Source organism: Lichenostomus cassidix, chromosome 12 (assembly GCF_008360975.1).
Source record: "Lichenostomus cassidix isolate B80296 chromosome 12, HeHo_3.0, whole genome shotgun sequence".
In the NCBI taxonomy this organism is placed as follows: Eukaryota; Metazoa; Chordata; class Aves; order Passeriformes; family Meliphagidae; genus Lichenostomus; species Lichenostomus cassidix.
The window spans coordinates 7255429-7278839 of record NC_139493.1 but is presented as its reverse complement, the minus strand read 5'-3'; the positions used below and the strand labels follow the sequence as shown (position 1 = coordinate 7278839).

At 41.9% G+C, this 23411-nt stretch overlaps 1 protein-coding gene across 2 annotated transcripts in view; it reads left to right on the top strand.

The window, feature by feature from the left end:
- PTPRG (protein tyrosine phosphatase receptor type G) overlaps positions 1-23411 on the top strand; it is a 389130-nt gene that overhangs the window by 190366 nt on the left and 175353 nt on the right. For both annotated transcript variants that reach the window (XM_085072418.1, XM_085072419.1), the window contains exons 3-4: positions 14748-14927; positions 20303-20451. In XM_085072418.1, the coding sequence (XP_084928544.1) occupies positions 14748-14927; positions 20303-20451 (329 nt within the window). The remainder of the gene's footprint in view (positions 1-14747; positions 14928-20302; positions 20452-23411) is intronic.

Here is a 23411-nt window from a genome sequence, read left to right as displayed (position 1 = left end):
TGGAGTTCTAAGTGGTTACATCCAGAATTTACTTCAGAAGAAGCCCTGCTTGCTTTTTTGCTGCTGTGAAAACCTGACAAGACCAGCAAGACCAGAAGTAAAAGTCAGCTTGTGTCAATCACTGATAGTTAAAAAGAGACATATAAGCATTGATGCAACAACTCCTACAAAGTTTTGCTATTTGCATGAGCTTCTGTCCTTCAGAAAATAATTTCCTTGCAAAGGCGTGCACCAGGTTGTGTTTGTGAGAGCAGGAGTTTGTACAGGACACATCACAGCTGAGGAAGAACCAGGAGTGCTGTATGTGCTTCTAAAGCAGTCATTAAAATAGGCCTGGAAAAGATCCAGATAAATTCTATTTTACCAGAAGAAAACCCACCACCTTTTTTATTGCTAGATAGCAATAAAATAGGAAGTATATAGGTGTCATCTACAGTGTGTCACCCCCATTCTGAGAGAAATAGCAATCCATGGATTTTCATTGTTTTGCTTTCAAAGACAATGGAAGTGTCTCTGAGCCAAGCATTGAAGGGTGTTTGGCCCTTGGACACCAGAGTGGATCCATGTGTATTAGCCCAGCTCTTGGTATTGATGGCTTTGGGTTCTTTTGTTATTTCCCCTGGCATTAGATTCTGTTTCGTGTTTGTCAATGAAGTCAGGTACTCTGGAGAACTGCCAGGATCAGTTCTCAAAGGTAATGAGACTGACCAAAACAAATCAGGGGAGATTGAAAAGAGATAGTCATTTTAAGGTTCTCGTTTACCTTCTGGCTCCTGGGTAATTTTTTTTTTTTAATGTGTGTGTTTCCAAATTTTCCTCTGAAACCACAGAGACTGGAAAGTTTCTAGTTAAAAATGCTGGACATAATTCATCCTCATGAGACCAAGGCTTCAGTCTCTTGAGTCCACCAACTATGGCTTTAATACAGTCATTAAATTACTGAAGACATTCTCTATAATCAGGAGGGTTTTGTTTAATTATATATTTTGGTCCTTGTTCCCAAATGGTGCTTCTGCAATTGCCTTAAAATACTCAGAATAATCTTAACTTATTCCTGTATGTTTGTACTGGAAAGAAATTCCAGTAATGGATTGAAATCTGCTTTGCATTTTACTTTGAGCAACATAAAACCAGAAAGTCAGTTAGCACAGGAAAGTTAGATAGCACAGGAATACAGACAAGTGCAGTGGGATGGCATTGCTCAGCACAGTAGGAATTGATCTTGTCCCCACAGTGACCAGTTGGTATCTGGATTTTTGTAGATCAAACTATTAAGGGTTGACCTGAAGGAAAAAAAGAACTTTCTGGAATATTTGTGTTTGGTACTTAGGCTGGATCTGTTGATCTGTTTCCCCCTCTGCATTGCTTTTTGGATTGACACATTCCATCAGAGCTGAAAGAAGAAATCTAGGCTCTTGGAGGATATCTGTGATTTTGGAGAGACAGGATTCCTTTACTCATCTCTGATCCAAGGACAATCCTCTAATGAAGGCAGTGGAGGGCTCTGTTTGGATCTATCCAGTGTTCTCATCGAATCTCCAGCCTGGCTGATTTCTGTGCACAAAAGTTCTGGGCAGTTGTGACCTTCCCTCGGGAGAAAAGTTGTCCAGCATCATTGCCTTTACTGATCAAGACTCTGTGCAAATGTGTGGATTGAGAAATCTGCATCTCCATCAAGGGAAAATGCAGTGTCTTGAAGATAACTTGCAATTTGCCCCCAAGAAGGCAAAGAAGGACTGGGTTGGACACCTGGTGAGCTGGTGTAAGAAGTAAACTGCAGATTGAGACTGGGAGAGCTATTAAACATGGGAACAACCTTTGAAAAACAGAACAAAACCAAAAAGCCACCCACAATGACTACTCCAGGTTTGATTTCCTCAGCGCTCAATACCTTTCTGAGCAAGGTGAAAACTGTTTTTAAGGCTCTGAGAGGTGACTTTATGAAGTGTAGTGACTCATGCTTGTCATGTCAGTATGTGTTATCCAACTGTTTCTTTTGGCATGAAAACCTGTTACTTTTTACTGATACTGAAAAAGCGTGGAAAACCAACCAAAACCTGATATTCCTTCACCTGGAACAGAGCAAGCTTCAACAGTATTTTGGAAATATAACAAGGTTTCCTTGATTAAGTGAACTGTTTACAAACCTGAGTAACTGTCAAGGATACCAGGGGTTAAGTGAGACAATTTTTGATGAAAATCAAAAATAACAAAATGTGTTTTCTATTCTGTGCATTAATATGCCAGTTAAGCAACTGGAAATACCGTTCAAGGAACATCTAGTTTGTAAATGAATAAGGATTTCAGGCCTGGAGTGGAGAATCTGTACAAACTATGCAGCAAAGGCTGCTCTGTTGGAGTGTGTGGTTTTGCATAACAGGTGAACTGAAAATGATGGGTATGACAGGAGCTATATTTAAATGAGCCGAGTTGAAAGCGGTGCAAGAATAGAGGAAAATGATATACACAAATCACACTGAATTCTGTCCTCCGCAGATCTATTTCTTTTGTCACAAGTGAAAAATTGCTGTGATGGAACATGAGGAACTAACTTTTGTGACCGAATGAGTCGAAACAACAGTCTGAGTTTGGCAAAGGTACATGCCTTGTGGCATGTGAAGGGGAAAGAAGCAAATATCTTCTGGAAAAAACTCAGCAAAAGAATGGTTTCATTTCCCAGGAGTTCAGAAGGATTTTTAAGGATTTTTTTTTCCTTATGTAGAAGGAAACTTCGAGGTCACAATATCCAGTGTTTTAGGTCAATACAGTCATAGAAATTCTGAACAAGAATTTGTCATGAAAGGTCAAAGTTGGGATGAAAAATACTGTGAATGAGTCTTTATCCGACCAAGTTTCTGGGTTTTTTTTCAAGTATTTTTGCATTTAGTTTGGAGTTTCAGCTACTATTGGCTTAAAGGAAGGACCAGGAGAGTGTAGAGTGAGTGGTTTTGTACAGCACCGGCTGGATTGCACCAGCGTGGTGTGAAGATCATGTGCTGCCCAGTCTCTGGTACTGGAAAAACATTGTGGTGATTAAAATCATAGTTTAGGGCATGTTCAAATCAGAGGAGAGCCCTGCAAGGCTGTGGCATCTTTATATGCTCCAGTGAAAGTCCTGATGTTATCAAACTCAGTGCCAGTCTTGTCACTTCAGTGACACCAGTCTGCACTGGGCTCAGCCCAGTACCCCACACTTCTGTCCTAAGTCACCAGCTCTTTGTACCTTAACTACAGCACTAATTATGCTCCAGTTTTACTTCTTCATGTTACTGAGATCACTTAAATATTTCAAGTCCTGTTCCTGGCTGGTGTCATTAGGTGAGGCATACAATAAATTTCGTATTTTTATTTAGGGAGTTTTCACTTCCATTACTCTAGGCTTAAAAGCACTCGTGCTTTAAATAGCAATTTACCTTTTTTTTTTTTTTAATTTGCTATAAAAGTCAAAATGTGCTGTTCTTCTGTATTTCCAGACACCGGTAATCTCAGCTATACTGCATTGACGTGAATCTCCTATTTGCATTGTTTGGGCTTTTTGCCCCTTTTTCTTTTACACTATGTGAATCCTGTGTCTGTCCTTGTTACGTCAGACTTTCACAAGGGCTGCTCAGGTTGATCTCCAAGCTCATCCTTTCAGTGAGCATCTACTGCTTACCAGTTTTTCCCCCTAAAGAAATTTCCTTCAAATTGAGGAAAAGTGGTGAAAATGATGTGTTTTTTGGTTACCTCTCAAGAAGCTCCTGCTGGGATGGGCAGTGTGCTGTCTGTTAGCGTCGTATCCGGAAAAAGCTGCATTTTTCCTAAGTGGAGCTTTGTTATGAAGTTCATTTGACTGAAAATATTTTGCATGCTTAACTACCTGCCGGTGAATTTTTCTATGCCAAGTAATGTGTCAGGAGCTAGCGGAGCATAGTAAGTTAATTACTTGTGTGCATACTGTGAAGGAAAAGCAAACAGCAAGGCACCGGTGATACGAAGAATGAGACTTCATTTCAGTCACCAGAGATTGTGTTGTTAATGAATCCGCTCAATCAGCAGGGAATTGGTAATGTAGATAAGCTCAGGTATGGCTGTGTACTGATAGGAAGATTAGTCCCTCAACCAAAACATTGTTTTTAGTGAGAGTTTGCTAATACTGAATAGTTTTTCAAAAGCACCGGTGAGGTAAAGTAACAGCCTGAATAATTATGGCTGTCTCGAAAAGACATCATCATGATGATGATGATCTTCTAATGTGCTCTGCAGACACCATATAAATCCAGTATCTTACAGATTTCACAGTTAAGTGATACACTCCAGACTCATGTTATAGTATATGTCACCATGGGCTGCCCAAACGCTGCTGTGACTGAAGAGCACAGGGAGGTGTGTTCAGAGCTGGCTGCCACCTTCCCCACACTGGGCAGGAAGGGCTGTGGAAGCACCTGCCTTGCTCCTGAGCATCCTTGGTGGCAGCAAGGGAAGATGCTCTCACAGGAGGCACCGGGAGGCTGTGGGAGCTGCAGGCAGGGAGGTGGAGGGAGAGGTGATGCCCTTACATTGCCCTGGGCAAAATTCATCCCGGGAGCAGCTGCATCCCAAAGCCTTCAAGCTGCACTCTGTCCCTAAACAAACGGTTCATGCAGTGCTGGAGGAAAGAACTTTTATCCCAGCTGGGGTGTTTTTGGGTTTTTTTATTTAACTCAGTGTTTGAATGTGCACCACAGGTACTGTGGGAGTGAATCTCCTGCAGCGCTCACCCTGACTCCATCCATCACAGCACTTCTGTGCTGCCAGCTCTCTGCAGCAGCTGCTTTTGCCCTCAGCAGCTGCTCAGGTGTTAGTGTGCATTTCCCTGCCAGAGGGTAGTGCTGGGAGGAGGGAAGGGGCTCTGCCTGTCCTGGCTGGGCAAGGCTTTGGGGCAGGAAGAGGGGCTGCTGCCAGTGCCCTCCTCCAGCACTGACAGGCTACTACCTAAAACTCATCCAGACAGGAGTACAAGTGAATAAGATCCACCTTAGGAACACTGGGTCCTTTTAGTGAGTTTGGTTTGTTGGGTTTTTTTGGCTTTGTTTTTTTTTTTTTTGGTGGGTTTGTTTATTTGTTTTTTACTAACTCTGGATTTTCCTATTTGGAAAGCTGAAGCTGGTTTGGAGCAATTTAAGCCATTTCGTGCAGCATACTGGAAATGAGAGATATAGAACAAAAATGAGAAAACCGGTTGTAAATGTTGTCTGTCAGCCACAGGAGCAGTGCCTTCTGATGGAGTACCTCAGGCTGGACACTATGGCTGCTTATTGTCTTCCTATTCATTCCTCTTAAATTAATGGTAGAAACATAGACTGAATGTTAATAGAAGCTGAGGGCAGGGTTCACGATGTGTCATTAAGTAAAAGCTGGCAGTGTGCCACAAGCTTTCCCGGGAGCTATTTTACTGGTGCATATTAGTGAAAGGGACAGCTGGATTGAGAAGGCTGCTGGAACAGAGATGCCATTAAGAACTTAGTTGGGCAAAAGTTGAATTTCACCTAAAAAGGCAATATCATGGCAAAGCCAGTATTTGTCAAGATTTGATGGGTGATTTTGGGGACTGCAGTGTTGTCTGTGATGTAATTAAACTGTAAGGTCTTAATCTGGTGGCTGTCACTGGTCAGGTTAGGATCAGCAAGGGGTTTTGAAAAGCTGAGGGTGACGTTTCAACAACAGATAATTTTATCTTCCCGGCTTTATTTTTTAAATGCACCCTCTCCTTAGGACAGTTCTGGTTTTTGTAAATGTTAAACCTGAGCCAAAGCAACAAGTGAAAATCATTTTTGTAGTAGTTTCTTTTGAAATCATGAGTACTTTTCAGCAGTGCCTCTGGATAGGCTTTATTGATATCAGCCCTCCCTCCCTTTATTCCCTTTCTATATTGCTCTGTGCTCTCTGTGGGTGTTTTATTAACTTGCATCCTGGAAAAATTCAATAAAAATATACAATTTTTTCCTGTCTTTCCTCCGTCCTTTTCTTTTTATTTTCATGCTGGCTTTCAGAGACAGAGCTCTGGGGAGGGCTTCTTTGGTTAGTTACAAGGAACAGATGGGAATCAAGAAAAGGTACTTTCTGTTCCTGTACCCACCCAAATTGGAGGTAATTAAGTTACAGTGAGGCATCATTTACGTTAGCAGTTTCTTTGGTGAGATCAAGCCTATTAAGGGTACATGTGAGAAGTAATAGGATTCAAGTCCTCAGTGCTTTGAGAAATAACCAGAACTGTGTTGTCTCTAAATGTGTTTGCAGGTATCCTGGCACCAGGGTCTGTAGTGGGACAGCTTTTTATCTCCATGGCTCTCCTCAAGTTCTGTGCAATCCTTGCAGATGCTCTGATGAGACAGGTGAACTTCTCCCTTTATGAAGGAAGGGAGTGAAATGGAGCGTGTAGCTCCTGGTGGTAGGGAGGAGACAGAGAAGCAAGATGGGAATTTTAGATTTCCTGACGTAAATGTCATGGCTTGTCACTGTCACTGTCATTCAGTGTTCATCTCTGAGCCCCTGGGCAGGTTCAGCAGCATGGGAGCATTGATGCTTCAGCAGGGTCTCAGTCAAGCCCTCAAACAACCCATGATCTCTGGTTTTAAAGCCACAAAAGGGTTCCTGAGCCCATCGCGTCTGTTCTTGCACGTTTTCTTCTTGCCTCACTACTCCTGCAGCCTGAGGTGTGTCTCCTGTGGTTTCAGCTCAGCAGATGCTCCCAGGCTGCTGCCCAGTTTCAACTCCAGATCCTGTGGGGACTTTCACCTGCAGTGTGGTGGTCAGGTCACAGGCACAAGAGCACAGAGCTGGCTGCTTGTCTCCCTGGCTTTTGCCTGCTCTGGGTGTTGGCAAGGGTGGCTGTAATTAGCACCAAGCCAAATTAAGGTCCTCTTCCTTCCCTTTTTTTTTTTCAACAAAGTCTCCTTGAAGCCCCCAGAGCCTCCATCTGCATCCAAAAACTCCTAGGTGAGAAAGTTTCCTGCCCAATTTCTTCCTCTTGTTTGCTAAGATTTATTTTCTGAGAGCTTTATTCACACTGTGTTTTCTCCTTGAAGTAGCCCAGATGGAACTGTGGTTTACATCTACATTATACGAGCTTGTGCTTTTTCGTATGTTTAATTCTATGAAACACCAGACTAATTTCTTCTTTCATCTTTGCTCTCTGGAAGAAATGGCGTTTCTTTTTTCTGCGGGGAAGGTTGATCACCTTTCTGGTGTGTTAGTGCCAGCTCTGGAAGATGGCCTTGGAGAAGAGCGCATGAAGCAAGGTGTTACAGAGAAGGGGAGGTTAGCCCAGGGGGGCTGCATCTGTTCAAGTTTGAAATGCTTGGTTTCTGCATGTGTTTGTCTCACATTGCTCCGTTTAGGCTTTTTGAGGCAGCAGCTGTTTGCTGGTGAGGGTTGGAAGAATGGAGCCCTTCTTCCTTCTGCTGCACTGGGGCTCTACAGCAATATAAATATCCCTCCTGTCAAGGTCCATCATTATACAGATATTGCCCTGTAAATGAAAAAAGGATAGTGGAAAAGGGAGACCCTTCTGCAGAGAGACTTGTCCTGGATGTGACCTGTCCAAGGCACCCTTTCCCTGTCCAGGCACCCATTACTGAAATGTATGTCTTCCTCCCAGCAGCACAAAGTGCTCTCACTGAGCTACTGCATTGATTCATAATACATCTTCATTCTGTAATTTCCATTAGGATTTATACTTTTGAAAATTATATTTAGGAGAAAATCTATTTTTATGTCTGTCCCTAGTCTTCATGGGGTTTTACTCATCTAGTATAGCAATAGAAGAAAGTTAATTTATGATGTCTTCATATAAATTAATCTCCTGTTTTTTCCTTATATTGTAAGTTATCACCTCGTTTATTATATGCAGCTCGGGGTGAGCAGTTTTTAAAAGGCCTCTGACAGTTATGAAATGAATGGTGTGAGATGTCAGATACATTTATTAAAAATGTAGAAAATTTTAAAAAACAGAGGCTGTAGATGTACATTGTCTCAGTCACTTGCCACCAGCAGGCATTTTCAATATCACAATTTATCCTCCCACTCAGTGAGTTCTGCATGATAATTTCATTGATATTGTTGTGCTCTGTGCTCAATATAAATAATTTTGAAATATTACTTATAAAACTCAACAGGTCATTAGGCAAGTCTATCTAGAGTTTATTGTGTGAGACACCCCTGAAAAACCCCCAAACTATTTTGCCAGCACAGCTAAACTTAGTACCATTTTCACTTTTGTGGTGGTAAATTATTCAGCTCACAAATGCTAAGACTTGAAATGTTTATGGAAAAAGCTTGTTTTAGTAATTACGCTTCCCTATTTTTTGTGAGCTTCCTGCAACATTAGTCCTAAGGTCCTGGTGTTTCCTAATGTTGGATATTTATCATACATTTGTGCCGCAGGCAGGTTGATAGGTACAGTGGGAGCTTCATACAAGATTCATGGCAGCTTCATACTTTTTTGAGGAACAAAATTGGGATGCAGGAAGTCTGTATATGTGTGTGGGGGGATATATATTAAAAAACCGCCGTGCTTGTGACTGTGTAATAGAGGTGTTCACTAAGGAATACAAAGGTTGAAAACATACGCTAAAAACTTTGAGAAAGGTAACTGAAGGTTAGAAAGTTTAATTAAAGAATCCAGCAATAAGTGTAGCATCTGTGGATATGAAAGTTTAAGGAGAACATGCACGTCACTGTCTTTCGGTTTAAAAGCTGCAGACATTATAGGATAGTTTATATTTAGGAGCGTGATTTAAAGCCTTTCTTTGCATCTGCCACTTTTTGGCAGCATGACAGCGTCACTGACACAATCAGTTTTGAAGATCAGCTTTCCTTCCCCAGCCCCATGGCTGGGCACTGCTGTAGCTCTGGTGGCATCAGTGTTTCTGTGCTGCTGCTGCTGCTGGTGGCTCCAAGGTTATCTCAATCCAACCCCTTTTTTGTTCTGTCTTCCTGTATTCTGTGTTTGTTCCAACAACTGCCGGTTAAGATATCTCTTATCAGAGATTGTTCTTGGGGAAAGGTTCTTTCCGATTTTTTGACTTCTCGAAAAAATGTCACTGGCTGTTTATGACTCTCTCTCTTTGCACACCTTCTCTGTTCTGAGCTCGCAGACTGGGTAATGCTGAGACCTGTTGGGGTCCCAGCAAGCTCTTCAGGATCTTGCTCTTGGTATTCAGTCTCATTTTTCAAGCAGTAATTGGAATTTTCTGCAAGCACGGGTGTCTCATGTTAAACAGAGTGATGACAGAGAATAATAAAATGAAAAGCCCTTTTCCCTCAGGGCAGGAAATCTTTGTTCAAAGCAGCACTGTGAACTCTTAACTACAGGCTCTCCTTCTCCATCCCTTTGATTTTGGTATGCCATCACTTTAGAGCAAGACAGTATAATTTCAGCAACTTTTTCCCCTAATATAATAATTTAACAACCTGGTTGCTTTCTCTGCAATGGGAAGACCCCTGAAAGATGCTACTGATTTTTATCAAGGCTTTCAGGGATTTTTATGCTCTGCAGCCTCATGCTAAATCAATCAGCAAGAGATATGTCATTCAAATCAATTATTTTCGGCCTTGTATCTAAATGCAGTGTTCAGGCTTCATCCTAGAGGTTTCACATTATTTCTGCTTCCCAGGAGAGGACTGGAGGTGAGAGGAGAGGGTAAAGGGAGGCTAATTTTTCAGCTAGTCTGGATCTGCAGTACACGCCTTGGCTCCTGTCACTACTCAAGTGGTTTATGCACTTTCTCTGGTGCCTTCCTGGACTTACTGATACTGCTCCTTTTACATGGCAAACAGTGATGACAAGATCTTGTGGCATCAAGTAACAGCTTCAGGGTTTTTGGTCCCAGATAAGAGAAGGAGCCCCAGGACTGAGATTTCTGAAGGATCTTAAAATGCATTCAGATCTGTAGTGAATTTCACTGATACTTGTTTGTTTAAAGCAATATTTTCCTGTTTGAAAATCCAGCCTGTTATTGAAGTTCATTGCTTTGTAGCTGAACAAGGGCACCTCTTCCTTGTTCTTTCTCTGTGTGGAAGAAAGGAACTGGTTTTGTTTACTGGTGGTGATATTTCAGTGTTTCCTGAGATTTGGCTCGTGATGGTGCAGTTCAAGCAGGACAGAAACTTGGAGGCAGAGATTCAGATGTGTGGTGTTGCTCATCTAAATGCTGAAATGCTCGAGCAGCTCATAGCTGCCAGACCATGAAAAGGGAAGCATCCTCATTTATCCAGAGCCTGGGAAACCTGCAGAGGTTCTTACCTGACAGGGTCCTTGAAGTCTGTAGGCTGCTCCTCCAGACCTGTGCTAGCAAAGGTTGGGACCTTTGTTTTTATTTGAAGAGGAAAGACTAATTCGTTCCATCCACTCCTAGTAACTGGTTGGATTTTGTCCTAAGAGAAACATGGATTTTTTTCCTGTATTAAGATGATGGGATAGGATGTCTCCATGAAGTGACCAAGCTAATTTGCTTTAATTGCATAAATGACGGTTTTGATTGCTTTGCAATCAAAAATGAAAAGTAAAGAGACATCACCTCCAGACAAAGATTTGTCTGAGGTAATTTTAAAAAAAGAACCAAGAAGAACAACATTAAAACCCCTAAACCAGTTCTTTCCGTGTCAGGCCTGAGATTAAAAGTCACAATTTTGTAAAAATGTTTAGAAAACAAGTGAAATTTTTTTTAAAAGTTGAGATTTCTACCTCTTTCCCAACTTATGAATGAATGATAAAAATCACGTTACTCAAAAATTGCTAATGTCTGTTAAACCATATCTGTGTAAAGGTGTATGTGTTACACACCAATTTATGTCAGAGTAGATGATCCATTAATTAAAAAGTTATGTAAAATCAAGGAAATGCCAGTGTTTTTAATAACAGATGTTTTATGCAAAAGACTGTGGGAGAAAAACAAATATATTTGATTTTTTTTTTTGAAGTAGAAGTTTTTATACAAGCTTTAATTAGATTTTGGCAGAATACATTACTTTAATGGTTTCTCATTAATGAAGACTGCTCATTGCTTTGTACAGTAAAAAGAAGAAAAAAGTAATCTCAGATTCTATTTAAGGAGCAGACAGTGTATTAAAAAACTATTAAAGATACTGCAGTCATTGACGGAAAGGTTTTGCATGAGAAAAGAATCTAGGAAGCATCAGGTAATTCCAGACAAGGATGGGTGATAACATCTCTGGCCTGATGTTTGCCTCTGCCTGCAGGTTGTCCCACCATCTCAGTGAAAATGTGTATTATTTATAAACACAGGTGAGGGCTCTTACCTTGGCTTCTGAAAACCAAATTATTTATCAGCCTTAAAAGGCCAACTCAAAGTCATTCCAAATTTTATTTGATTAAAGCCACTATGCTTACAGTTGGAAAAATGGAATACAAACAGCCATAAGTTCCTCTGTTTCAGATGGGTAAATGTCACACACGGAATTACAGGATTTCTTTTTTTTAACTAGGTTTAAGTGAAACAGAGTCTTTATTTAGTGTCATGTTTTTATTTAAAAGCATTTATTTAAAGTTCTTAAAAACAAAGAATTCAATAAAGCAAGACAGGTGTAACTGCAAATGATTAATGATATAATTCTCAGTACTTTATAAAGTGTCTAACGCTGAAGAGATTTATACAGTGCAGAATGGCAATTGTGCTTTGATGGAAGGAATAGGTAATCAATATCTGCAAGCTTGGAAAAAGTGTTCCATTTCCTCCTCTAATGATATAGGGGTTTTTTTGCAAAGCAAGGATGTCTGGAGCATGAGACACTTGGAAGAAGAATTAATTTGAAATCTGTAGTGGAAGATCAGTTTCAATTAAAACTGCACTTGAATGTCCATGGAAAAAACCAGGCAGTTGGGCCTGAACTTTCTGATGGCTACCTGGGAATTCGTGAATGCCGCTGTGCTATTCTCAATTACATTTTTATAGCTTGTTGAGCTTTTTATTCTTTTCCTGCTTCAGGGTTATAATTTATTTAGTTTGGTTTCAAACTCAAAAGTTTTCCTCTCCCCTCCCTGGCCCGCCTTCCCCTCTCTGTGCTCATTGTTAAAGCTGGGCAGCCCCAATTCCATGCTGCTGGGAATGGAGATGTTGGGGTTGCGACCTCTATTTCTGTCTCGAGCTGCTGCCATAATGGTGTAGGTCATACTGCATGTAGTCATTTCCATATCAAAAACTTGTGAAAGAAATTAATGGCAAGCCTAGCCGTTTATAAAATCCTGGGCTGATTTTAACTAACAGGTCTTGAACCTCTAAATCGGAGCTTAGCCTTATGACTGTAATTTGGGATGTCAGGACTTGGAGTCACAGCACCAGCACTTAGTTGGGGTTTTGAATTGCTGAGAGAGTCTCATTGCATTCGATTTTTTTTTTCTTTAATAATTCAGCACCAGTATGGAAACATTTTATGCATGGAAACATGCTGTCAACTGAGGAAAGCAGATACTGCCAGGCTTTATGTTGTTAGATTATAGATTTACAAGCAAGTGAAGCTACTGTGTTTATAGAAGGAGATTTATTGCTATTAAATTAATTCAAGCAAGTTAAATTAATTTTTAAAAAAGCAAGCTCATTTTTTAAGATGATACAAAGCCTTCAAAGGTCTATGGAAAACAACATTTCAGCAAGAGTCAGTTGAGGTACCTAAGTCACTTGAGGTTTTAATTCAACATGGTGGTTTGTTTGTTTACCCTTATGGCTTATTTTATTCATTTTGACAAGGCAGTTTTCACTGCAAATAGGTTGAGAGCTGGCTATACTTAAAATAAATAAATAAATAAATAATTGTGACAAGATGCAGGGAAGAAACTCTACAGTCCCTGTTAAAATAAATCCGCCTACTTAAAAAGAAAAAGAAAAATTCCTCATTGACACCAGAATACTTAAAAAAGAAAAATTGGAGTGCACAGCTCCTTTTGAATGCACAGCTGAAACCACTGCGATAGCCTCTGTGGGCAGAGTGCTTTTGAAAAGCTCACCCCTTGTTTATAATAAAGCCAAAAAACGAGAGCTGGCAGGTTTGATTATGTGTAGTGCTAAATATTTTAAAGCAAATTCCCAAATTTCATGGGGTAGATGCAAGGTTATATGGAAAGTAAATCTGAATTTCCAATTAACTCAGTACAAACCAATTAATAAGAGCATCCTGATTGGGGAAAAATAGCTGTGTTTGAGCAGAACACATTTGGTTTCCTCCATGTAGGGGTTTTAATAATTCTGTTTTCCTTGGTTGTGATACATTGGGAGATAAGTAAAAGCAGCTCTTGCTGACAATATAAGTTGAACCATGAGATAAATGAAACTGATTTTTAACCTGGGCAGGTGACGTAAATGATTTTTAAAGGATACTGCAATTTTGCCTAATTGTACTTGAAAGTTAAATTTTCTTGTTGTCATTTGGGTCCCAGACAGCATTTGTGTGTGATGAGTATAGCAAAATCTTGCTATTGATTAAGTGTCCTGCATCAGCTCCTGAGAAGAGAGCACGAATGCACTTTGCAACTAGATAGATTAAAAACCCAGGGGCCAAAGAAACTGGCCTTCCCAACTGCTGGGTTTGGGTGGCACTAATTGAATTTCCATATGCTTCTCAGATGCAAGGGTAATAAATGCACATTGGTGCATCATTTCCTGCTGGCTGCCTACCGACCAGACCTGCTGACTGTCGTTCAGAGGTGTGACACAGGTGTGACATCAGGGCTCTCAGGAGATCAGAGTTCAGCTCTGGGTTGTAACTTGGTTTTGGTAGTTGGGCTGGGGCAAATTGCTTCCCTTCTCAGCCATCAATTTCCCTGTCTTTCCATGAGAATAACGGAGCTGATCCCTGCTATAAAGCCCTTCAAGAGCTGTGAGCAACAAGTGCTTCACAGAAAGCTGTGCTGTTATTTCATGAGCTTAAACCACTTTTTGCACTCTTAGGAAAATAACCTCTGTATTAATGCAACTTAAGAGTTGGAGAGGGAGGTCATAAGAAAAATTTGAAATTAATTTTAGATCCTCCTAAGTGTGGTGCTGAGGGTCCCCAGTGTTCTGGTGCATCTAGGGCTAGTATGGGGTGTGGATGACAAGGTCTTTGCCTCAGACCTTTTATTTTTCCATATTATTTTAATTGATTGTTCATTAAAACCAGAAAACTCGTGTAAGAATAGCAACAAAAGAAAGTTATAGTGTATTCCTGACAGGTCATTGTCCTGTTTACCTCATGTAGAGTATTTTTTCCTTTGTTGTTTTCTTCATATTTACTAACATACATTTAGTTTAATCCTTTCTTTTAATGTTTTCTGGCTTCAAAACCTCTGAAAGAAATGAGGTCATTAATAAAGATCATATTATCTAAGCGTATTATTGCAAGAACACAAGTTAATGTGTGGCTGTTATTTGTCCATGGTGAAAAGATAAACTATACAGTAATATATTAAGGCTGGAGCTTTAGGGAAGTTCCCGTAGCAACATGGTAATTGATAACATATGCACAAGAGGAGCTTGGGAACTGCAGAGAGTTTTATAGAATAGTAGTTTTTAAAAAAGGCCATTGTTCATTACTGCTGGAGGCAAAGCTGGAACACGGCACACAGCCAAAGGATTTCAGTCTCCTCATAAGTTTACAAGTCTTAACCTCTTTCAGTTGTGGGAATTGTGACTGTGGTGGAGTTACCTGGGTAGCTCAAGTGCTTCATCCTCACCCTTAAAAGTTATCCAGCGCTGCTGAGCCACTGGGATGTTGACTGTGGTGTTTTTTCACAGGTACCTATGGTCCCGAGCACTGGGTGGCTGCCAGTGAGAAGTGTGGGGGGTCTCACCAGTCTCCCATAGACATTGTAGACCACGAGGCCCAAGTGGGAGATGAGTATCAAGAGCTGCAGCTGGATGGTTTTGACAACGAATCTTCAAACAAGACTTGGATGAAAAACACAGGAAAAACGGGTATGTTCTCTTCTGCTTGTCTCCATAGCCTGCCTGCAGTCAATTAGAAATTCAAGCCATGTTCCACCCTCCTCCTTTTTCATTGTTCTGTTGTTTGGGTTTTGTGGCTTTTTTTTTTTAATGTAATTTTTTAGTAGGAGCCACCTACCTCTGCCTTTGCATTCTGTGCAGAGCTAGTTCTGCAGATTGATTTTAAGGGTGTTTTTTTTTAAGGGCTGCTTTTTTTTTTCTTTTTTTTTTTTTTTTTGTGTTTTCAATCTAAACTAATTCTCTTGGTAGTCAGTTGCTCCTCAGAATAAAAGGCGGTGTAAGAGTTTCAAGGTGTAACCTTGACTTATCAGCTTTGGGAGGCTGTAACATCTAATCCAAAAGAATGCTGAGATGCAGGGCTCAGGGGGAAGGAAAGGGGAAGTCTTAGAAATTGGAAGATTTTAGAGAAGAAAGAGCAGTAACTGCTCAGAGTAGTGGGGGCTTATTAATGTGTTTCTGATATGATTATAGCACAGTGTTCTTCACTGAACTGAATCCTTTTCTGCTCTGTCTGTTCTAGCTTTTAGAGAAAAAAGAGCAGGCATGAGTACTGCTTATTTTTACCAAAACAGTTCACTGGAAGGTCAAGGTTGATTTATATGCAAAGCCGCATGCATTTGATTACTCTTTAATTCTAAAAACGTAAAAAGCAGAAATTATAAGGCCACCCTCTTCATTTGACAAGGTCAAGTATTTTTAGGGAATTGGATTAAACCACTAATTAATTCAATTTTATTTATTGGAAGTATATTTTTATCTTTATTAACATCTGACACGCATCTCTATAGTGCTCTCTGTACCGTGTCCCCTGTCAGAGGTCTGCTGGCAGGACCCAGGGCATGTACCTGCTCTGGAGTTGGTGACACAGCTGTGCACACAGTGTGACCTCTCAGATACACCCATCACCTCCAGGGCACTTTGGATCTGAGCCGTGACCTGGAGTCCAGGAAGTGCCTCAGATCCAGCTCCAGCAGTTCAGGATCTTAGCAGGAGTTATTGCCCCTCAGATGAAAAGGAGTGGCAGGCTGTGAGCCTGTTTTTGTTCACTGCAAAGCAAATCCAGTTAACATAAACCACTACCAAGCATAGGTGGGGGTTTTGATGCATAACTGGGGTTTTTTTTCCCAGCTTCACTAAGAAATGCTCCTGTCTGCTTTGAAATCCTGACTTTGTTGCCCTTGGTAGCCGCATGAGGTTCAGGCGAGGTTGAATGCTATGGAAATTTGGTGCTTAATTAATCTATTCATGTTATGCACCCTGCCCTTTATGGTCACAGAGGCTGTTTGTGGTAATCAGCAATAAATGTAATTAGAAAGACCATGAAAAAGTGATGGTGCTGTTCTTCTTAGAAGGATGTTAATGCTGTCCTGTACATGTAATAGTTACATTGCTGCACATAGACTAGGAAACCATGTTAGAATCATAGAATAACTTAGGTTGAAAAAGACCTTTAGAACATTGAGTCCAACCATTAACCTAGTGCTGCCAAGGCCACCACTAAACCATGTCACCAAGTGCCACATCTGCACGTCTCTTAAAAACCTACAGGGATGGTGACTCCACCACTTCTCTGGGCAGCCTCTTCCAATGCTTGGCAACCCTTTTGAATTTTTTTCTAATATTCAGTCTAAACCTCCCCAGGTAACACTTGAGGCCATTTCTTCTTGTCCTGTCACTTGTTGCCTGGGAGAAGAGCCTGACCCCCACCTGCCTTCACCCTCTTTTCACAGAGTGAGAGAGAGTGAGAAGGTCCCCCCTGAGCCTTTTTTTCTCCAGTCTGAGCCCTGCCAGCTCCATTCCCTTCTCTGGTGACACTCCAGCCCTTGAATGTCCTTCTTGTAGTGAGGGGCCCAAAACTAAACCCAGGATTTGAGGTGTGACCTCACTAGTGCCAAGTACAAGGGGACAGTCACTGCCCAAGTCCTGCTGGCCACACTACTGCTGGTGCAAGCCAGAACCATGTTCTGTGGAACTAAAAAGTGCCAGCAGATTTTCCGGTCTCGGTGCAGTTGGCAATGAAAGCTGAACCTTCAGTCTTCTCTGCTGGGTGATTTTAGCACTGCTGCTATATTTGATTTCCTCACCCATTGGGGTATGGATTTTTGCTGACAAGTTATTGCTTCTCAGAGCAACAGTAACTGTCACTTTTCTTGGTAACTTACGGCCTTTTACTGGTAACGTGAAGACTCTTTTTGCCTTGCTGTCAGCCCTGATTTCTTCTGCTGAGCTCCTAACTCCTCCCTTGTTTTATCAAGTCCCATTCCTTTCCTTGGCTTTCTGACCTTTTGAAGAAACTTGCTTGGCATTAATTTTTCAGGTGGTAAAATTACTTAAGGTGGTAAGTGGTAGAGCAGCAAACCAAGTAGGATGTTTTGGCTTGTGGGTAGAAGATAGAGGCCGGCTGTGCCATAAATCGCGATGCATTTTGGCAGCAGAGTCTTGGAGCAGATGGCCACACGAGACCTTCGTATTGCAGACTGACAGAGACAGTAAACTAAATAACTGTTCAAGAAATGGTGATGGATGTAGAGGGCATTTCTCAGCAATTAATGACTGGTTAAGAGAGACAGGGGTCCCTGGGAAAGCCAAAGGCCCTTAACCTTAATGCTCATTAACTAGCAGGAAGTGTGTTGCTTGGGTTATTGTTATTGCTATAGGACCTAGTAATTTTTTTTTTACGATAGAACGAGTTATTTTTAGGCTCTGAAAGGTAATCCTGTTCAGATTTGTTTTGGTCTTTCTTGTTTGTGTCCCCCCTCTATCAGGTAAAGGGCAGACAATGTACAGAAAACAGCGTTTCATTCAGAAAACGGAAATGGATTTTTTAAGCCTCTTTCTTGACTAAAAATGCTTTTGTGCACAATTACATTGGCAAAGGCACTAATGTGGGCTTGATTTCATCACTGGAATAGCTGGCCCTAGTATTGAGTGCTAGAGATCACTGGGAGGATATACACACATTTCATAGCTGTATTTGCACTAAATTGTGTTCATATCAAGAACTTCCAAAAATCTCCTTCTGCTTAGAGAAACTTACTAAAATTTCAACCAGACGTGTTTTTGTTAAATATTTTCCCTATGTGATGTGCATCACTCTGGCTGGTCCTGACCATCAGAGCTGCTTTGAGTCCAGGTTTATTCCGGCTCTCACAGGGGTGATGGGTGTCCAACGCCAACCCTGAGCCTGAAAATGGCATCATACAATTGTGGTCCTGGTGGCTGCACACCACTTCCTTTGGGTTTGTAACCTCAATTATATAGTATTTTAAATTAGTGGGCTTTTTCCTTGCACTCTACAGAAATCCTGGGATAGAAGCAGTGGCTCCCAAAGCCCAGTGAGGTGATGTTTGGTTGTTCCAGTCCTGAATACCAGGGGTCACAAGGAGGGAAGCTCCAGGCAGTAAGGGGATGCTGCTAAGCTGGGAAGGTGATGGGAACATGTGTCATACAGCTCAGCAGTGCAAGAAATACTGTAAAATGAACAATTAGATGAACATTTCAGATTGTACATCCTCCTAATTATCCTTTTAATTATTCATCTAAAACAAGTAAAATGACCCCTGACAGAGCCATAAATTATTTAGGAACTATCAAATATTTATTAGATGCAACTGAATCTCCACAGAGGTTTTTAACAGATGCATGCGAATCTGCTTTGCTGTATTCCTCATCTCCTGCAGTATCATCTATGGAATTTGTAACTAATTGAATGAGATTTTTCACTATTTAAAATACTGCTGAGCTCATTGAGAATTTTTTTAAGGGATGTAGAGAGCCGTGGTGCTTTCAGTCACAGATTTGGTGTGAGCAGACAGTGACTACCAGCAGTAACCTGGCTGGCACAGACAGTACCAAATAGCCAGTTCTGCACCACCCATCCTCCTACACAAGCACTTGGATGCAAAGAGAGTGTTGTAAGAAGCAGAAATCATGGAAGAAAACAGCCCTGTGATTTTGCTAGCGCAATTTAGAAACATCTGAACATTTCATGCAATTTAACATTTAGATGGTTTTGACACAAACCGTTTAAAGTTGAGCTCTGTGGAAAAATTGCACCTGAGATGAGGCTGCTGTTGCTCACTGCCTGTCCTCAGGGAAGGGCACAAAGTCTGGCCTGCAGCAGAGCCTGCACTGAATCACCAACAAAGAAATAACTTTTATTTCACAAGTAGCTTGTTTATTTTGTTTTTTTCAGCAGTGAATAAAATCCTCCCTCTTACATAAGAAAATTGGATTTATATTAATGTTCCCGTTGCAATGACACAGTTGGCTTAAGAACACAGAGAAATCCTTGTGGGTTTTGCTATTTCCATTAAAAAAGAAAAGAAAAAAAATCTCAAAACCAACCCCACAACTTTAATCACAGGATTCTAGGCACAGCAAGCACTGGTCTGCAATGACTTGTACAGAAACAAAATTCAAATTTTAGTTCTGTTTTTAAGCAACGGTTTTGTGAGGGATGAGAAGAAAGAATTTTGTAGGGAGTAATTTTTAGGAATGGTGTGTATTAAAAACAGGAGATGCCGGAAAGGAAGGCAATCTTGTAGTGAGAGTAGCAGAAAGGAATTTTTTGAAAGCTGGTTTCAGTTCTTAGTTGGACTACAGGCCTCCCCTGTAACATGTACCAGCTTCCACTATATGATTCTGCCCTCTGTTTGGACCTATGGCTTTTATTGTTACATAAAATACGAAGGCTTTTGGAAGTGAAAAGAAAATACAAAGAAGATCTTTCTGACCCCCATTGAATCATCTAATAATAATGTCAGAGTTAACTGTAATAAAACCCAGTTCTTATGGAGGATGTCTCATGAGTGGGTCTCAAAAATGCTATTGTGACTCTCCCCATTTTACAGAGAGGAGGAGCAGGGAGGCTAAGGAAAGCACCCAGCATGTCCAGCAGTAGAGGTGGGACAGGGCACAGGGGTCCCCACCAACAAAAAGAGGAAATCCAAGAAACAGGAGACCCATTCTTTTCTTAACTTGTGATCTGCAGACCTTGAGGGGTTTATAAGGGCAGGGACTGTGGTCAGCCATTACTCTCTGGAACCACATTAAACAGGTTTTGATGTAGTTTCCATTTAAATTTTAATCAAAGTCCAATAAGGAGGGCAAAATGTCCTTGAGAAATTTGGACTCTGGGATTTTCTGTAGTCCATGTAACTTTTTAATGACTTCCAGAATTAGCCAACATTACTTGCAGACCTTTTTTTTAACCAATCCCTGTTAAGAGGAAAATGATGACCCGACATTTTACTTGCATTAGAAGAAGTTCTGATATAATGAGCAAAAACTGCTTCAGAAAAAACTGTACTAAGAGTTTCTTTCTTATTGTTCTGTGTGTGCAGTTGCTATCCTGCTGAAGGATGATTATTTTGTCAGTGGTGCTGGCTTACCGGGCAGATTCAAGGCAGAGAAAGTGGAGTTTCACTGGGGTCAAAGCAATGGATCAGCTGGCTCTGAACACAGCATCAACGGCAGGAGGTTCCCCGTTGAGGTGAGTGGAAAGACATATGCTTGTGTTCTCAGAGAAAACAAAACCAGAATGTATCGCTGCAGTCTGAGGTGACTGTGAAACAGGGCAATGTTTCTTTCAGTGCACATATCACGTTTCAGGCCCTTCCGGCCCTCGCGGCACTCTATCCATCATCTCCCATGTGCTTCTGCAATGTCAGCTCCGAGCTCTGCTCTGCTGGCCTTGCCAGCTCTCATGTCCCGTGGGTTAAGTTGCAAACAGCCACTTTTCTCATTTCTCCCATAAGCTTTCCATGTGTGGGAGGATCTCCTTACAAATATCCGCCGAGTGACCTCGTTGTCCTCCAAGCCTTTCCTTTCCCGTGATGCTTACAAACAAACAGCAGCGGTTTGGGAGCCATCGTGCTGAGACCGCTGTCTGCCATTGGCATTGGCACGCTCATGGCCTGACCTCCACCTGGGTTCAGCTGCCACCCCTCGCCTGGCACTAACAGATCTCCCCACAGATCTGTGCAGACAGCTCTGTTTGCTCTGCCTGTGCTGGAGCCTGCCGGGCCCAAGCCAGCCCCAGCCCACAGTGGCCCAGCTATCCCAGGAACGAGGTACAGCCTTGGGCACAGCGCCCTGGGAACGCGGCCTTGTTTGGAGACAGGGCCTGGCACTTGTGTGCAGCTGGCTGAGGAGACATGGCTTTTGATGGCCCGAATGGGAGCACAGGGCCAGCTGACTGCAGGGACATGGCTTCAGATGGCCTGAGGCAGAGCACAGGGCCTGGCACCTGTGTGCAAGTGACTGTGGGGACATGGCTTCAGATGGCCTGAGTCGGAGCACAGGGACAGCTGACTGCAGGGACATGGCTTCGGATGGCCCAAGGTAGAGCAGAAGGCCTGGCACCTGTGTGCAGCTGGCTGAGGGGACATGGCTTCCACTGACATGAGGCAGAGCACAAGGACTAGCACCTGTGTGCAGCTGGCTGGGGGACATGGCTTCTGATGGCCTGAATGGGAGCACAGGGCCAGCTGACTGCAGGGACATGGCTTCACATGGCCTGAGTGGGAGCACACGGCCTGGCACCTGCATGCAGGTAACTGTGGGGACATGGCTTCAGATGGCCCAGGGCAGAGCACAAGGACTAGCACCTATGTGCAGCTGGCTGCAGGGATGTGCCTTTAGATGGCCTGAGAGTGCCAGCGCTCTCAGGGAGCCTGGTGCGGTTGGGTCTTGGCTTGTGACTCATAGCCCCAGGTCGCTCTGTCGTCACTGCAGTGTTTTCTGTGTCAACAGAGTTTGTTGATACTTTTCACTCAATAGTAAAGGTTTTGCGTGGTGAGATAAACCAGATGTTATCTGGGATTACCTTTGCCTGTGGGTGAGCAGATCTGCAGTTCCCAAGTGTGGCATGTGGTTCCTGAGCACGTTGTGGGGAACTGCGTTTGCTTTCCCATTAAATTCATGGGTGAGCAGAAATGGTGGTCTTGGGACTTGATTCAGCCCCCAGCTTGCCATAACTCATCGCGTCTGGCTTCAGCCAAGTCATGTTTTCAGGATGTGGCAAGAGGCTTCCAAGCTCAAAGGAAGGTTGCAATAGACTGGAGCATTACCAAAACCTCTGATTTTCACCTGCCTGCTCAAGCTGTCCCATCACACAAGAATTAGAAGCTGGTTTTTGTCTCTCAACTGTGTACCTATATGTTGGATTTTCTGAGAGGCAGAGATTTTATTTTTGTCTTCTTTTTAATGAGCATTGCCATTATCATCCCCTTGATGTAGCTGTGGTTTCTCACAAGGGGCCACCCCTGAGCAGATGGAGCAAAGGCCCAAACATTGTCGTGCTGCCCTGTCTCTCAGTTGGCAACACTGGTATTTATAGACCTCAGGAAGTCTACAGAGCCAGTCAATTCCTCTTCTGAAATTTCAAGGAGTGAAAGTGGTGTAAAAGCTTGGGCCTTTTTGTTTGTGTCAAAAATAGTATTTCCATTTCACAAACCCTTTCTTATGATCCCTGGGATATTTGATGGTGGCTTGATGAATGGAAGCTCTTGGACTTTGGAAATAAGCAAATTCCTAAGAAATAATTTTCCTATGGTTTAAATATTCTTCATTTCAGTTGTTTGGAATGTTAACTTGAAAATTGATGTGAGACTGCCTTGGCTGCCTTTAGGAATTTACATTGCTTGTTTATGAATGCTGAGCAAAATAAATTGCTCTATCAGATAAGTTTAGTGTTAATCCTAATAATTTCCAAGTGATTTGTGTTTGTTGCAATGACATGGACCTCTGGCCTCTTGCCTTCCTTGGTATGATGACATTAGCAGAATTCCCAAAGCCATTCCTTTACTGTTTTCTGTAAAGGAAGAATAGTTTCCAAATCAAGCCTTTCCCTATTGTGATGCTATCTACCTCCTACACAAGAATTCTGACTTTCAGTCATGTGCTGCAAAGGATTTCTGCATGTGGATTTTGGAGGGTCCAATAGGTCTAAGGTGATAAAGTTGAATCTTCATTGCTGATAGATGCAAAACCAGTCTAAATAGTTGGGATTAGACTTCTCAAACAGTAACTGTACATGTATTCACAGTGGGGCTTTTAATTTGTAATGCTAATTGTAGTGCAGCTTGCAACTGTCTGATGCAACCCCAACTGCCTGATGCTGGGAGGTCTGTGCCAAAAATACTCTACTTATTTGAGAAGTAGCATTTCTAGGGAGGCTGTAGAAAGGATAAACCAAAATTCTATACTACAGGAAGCAAAGCCTAAATCATGCTGATTATTCTGAGCCTATGGACACAGGAAAAGCTTACAGAAGTGTGCAGGTATTGGCATTCAGGGTCTGCAGCAGTTACAGTGGTAATGCAAGTGAAAAGAAGTTTTTTCTAAGTCTAATTTTGCAACCAGATGTGGACTATGCAAAACCCATTAGTTCCAAAGCACATCCCAGGGGAGCACAGATAGATCAGCCTCATCCATAGAATGAGCTCTGTG